This window comes from Austrofundulus limnaeus, unplaced genomic scaffold (assembly GCF_001266775.1).
Source record: "Austrofundulus limnaeus strain Quisiro unplaced genomic scaffold, Austrofundulus_limnaeus-1.0 Scaffold1049, whole genome shotgun sequence".
NCBI lineage: Eukaryota > Metazoa > Chordata > Actinopteri > Cyprinodontiformes > Rivulidae > Austrofundulus > Austrofundulus limnaeus.
Window position 1 is genome coordinate 43504 of NW_013953451.1, and position 2363 is coordinate 45866.

A 2363-nucleotide genomic window follows, 5' to 3' on the forward strand; every position below is an offset into this window, starting at 1 on the left:
CTTATTACAAATAAGTTCATTTCTGGACATTTACGCTTCATTTCTGGACATTTATGGTTTGATTTCTTTGTATGTATGGATCACTTGGGTTGTTACCAACATCTGGTGAAAATTTCATGTCATTAGCACCTCTAGTAATATATTTACTGAGAAAAATGGTGACGTGTTCAATACTTATTTTACCCGCTGTATAAACTGACCTGTACGATTTATTGTTTGTACTGGACTGGTGTTCGTATGTATCAAACTGTATATGTGTACGTTCAAATCATAGGAGGGGCTGATATTTAAAAAATGCTACAGAGCCTATTTTTACAGGAGCACAGATCAGAGGTCACAACAAGCTTGTTACTACTTGTGGGTTCTCATGTGTAGTTTTAAATAGCCTTTTTCTGCAAACCTTCTCCCACACAGCTCACAGCAAAATGGCTTCTGTCCTGTGTGGGCTTTCATGTGTCTGTTTAAATAAACCTTTTGGCTAAACCTTCGATCACACAGCTCACAACAATGTAGCTCCTGTCCCGAGTGGACTCTCATGTGTAGATTTAAATCTCTCTTTTGGATAAACTTTTGCTCACACAGCTCACAAGAGAACATCTCAGGCTCTGTGTGGGTCTTCATGTGTTTGTTCAAATAAACCTTTAGGCTAAAACTCCGCCCACACAGATCACAAGACAATGGTTTTTGAGGTGTGTGGATTCTCATGTGTGTGTTTAAATAGCCTTTTCCAGAAAACCTTTGCCCACACAGCTCACAAAAGAACGCCCCACGTCCTGTGTGGATCCTCATGTGTTTGCTCAAATAGACCTTTAGGCTAAACGTTCGCCCACACAGCTCACAACAAAATGGCTTTGGACCTGAATGGCTTCTCATGTGGGATTTTAGATAGGCTTTCTCGATAAAGCCTCGCCCACACAACTCACAACGAAATACCTCATGTGCTGTGTGGATTCTCATGTGTTTCTTTAAATTGAGCTTTTGAGAATAGCTTCGCCCACACAGACCACAACAAAATGGCTTCTTTACGTTGTCGTCTTCAGGTTTTGACCCTGATGAATGTTTCAGCTGAGAGTCAGGCTTGTTCACATCATTTTCCTCTTCATCATCCTCACTGATTTCAGTTTCTGAGGAGTCAGAATCATCTTCATAATCCTCACTGTCTTCAGTTTCTGAAGAGTCAGAATCATCTTCATGAGTACTCAGATCTGGGACACTCATAGTTTCTGATTCAGAGGACTCTCCACCAGTTTCTGATTCCAGGTTGTCAGCTGAGCTGCTGGTTGGAAGATCTCTGCCTTCAACTTGTTGATGAAGTTGTAAGAACAGAGGTTTATCTTCATCATCCTCTGGCTTCAAAGGAACTGTAGTGAATGAGAAACCAGTGTCACCAGTCTCCTCCTTCACACTGAGCTGCTCTGCTCCCAGACTGCTCCATCKTTCTTCATCTTCCTCTTTTATGTGGAGGTGTTCTCGGTCCTGCTGGTTCGTATAAAGCCCTTGTTCCTCGGGAGCTTCTTCTTTAATCTGCACCAACTCCTGAACATCTGCAGGAACCACTGAAACACATGAACAGTACATTAGGGAGAACAGTAGCTGTATATTCACACTTACATCTCTTGTTGGACTGCTCAGGTTATTGAGTAGTTTTAAAACAGTTTTCAGGACTAAACTGTAGCCAGAGACACCGACTGCAGCGCATTGTACGCTCTGCTGAGAAGGTGATCGGCTGCAGCCTCCCATCTCTCCATGACCTGTACGTCTCCAGGACTGTGAGGTGAGCAGGTGGGATCACAGCTGACCCTTCTCACCCTGCAGCCTGTTCATACCACTCCCCTCAGGCAGAAGGTTTCGTTCCATTCGGACCAGAACATCCTGCCATAAGAACAGTTTCTTCCCCTCTGCTGTCAGACTCTTGAACATTTAGAATCACACGACTATAACTCTGCTTAGGCCACTTTATCACTGGATCTAACTGCAGTACTCCAAATATATTGTTTGCTCTGATTACTGTATTGAACTGTGTACATGTGTTTTGTATATTTTATAATTGTTTCAACTTTTTTCCTTTGTATTTTCTTTGTAATATTTTATACTTATTGCACCTTTACACTGAAGCAAATTCCTAGTCTGTGAATCCTGTTCATTGACAATGGAAACTAGATACCTCATAGCGGTAACATAATGACCCCCGCACACAGAAATGCACCAGAACTCAGAAGTCTTTATTCCTAATAAATGTCATGCTACTAGGTGCATCCTAAAATTGTAGTGGTTTGGATGGAGGACTTTTTTGGGTGGGGTGGGGTGTGGGGGGGCATTGGTTGACCTGATGGATAGCCCCTCATCAGAGCTAAAAACAAAAG

At 42.5% G+C, this 2363-nt stretch overlaps 1 protein-coding gene across 1 annotated transcript; it reads right to left on the reverse strand.

Moving 5' to 3' along the window:
• Positions 1 to 142: 142 nt before the first annotated feature.
• On the reverse strand, positions 143 to 1918 carry LOC106533927 (zinc finger protein OZF-like). The gene has a single exon (XM_014030393.1). It carries the CDS (start codon positions 1738 to 1740, stop codon positions 352 to 354), a length of 1389 nt encoding a protein of 462 aa, XP_013885847.1. The 5' UTR covers positions 1741 to 1918; the 3' UTR covers positions 143 to 351.
• Between the last annotated feature and the right edge of the window lie 445 nt (positions 1919 to 2363).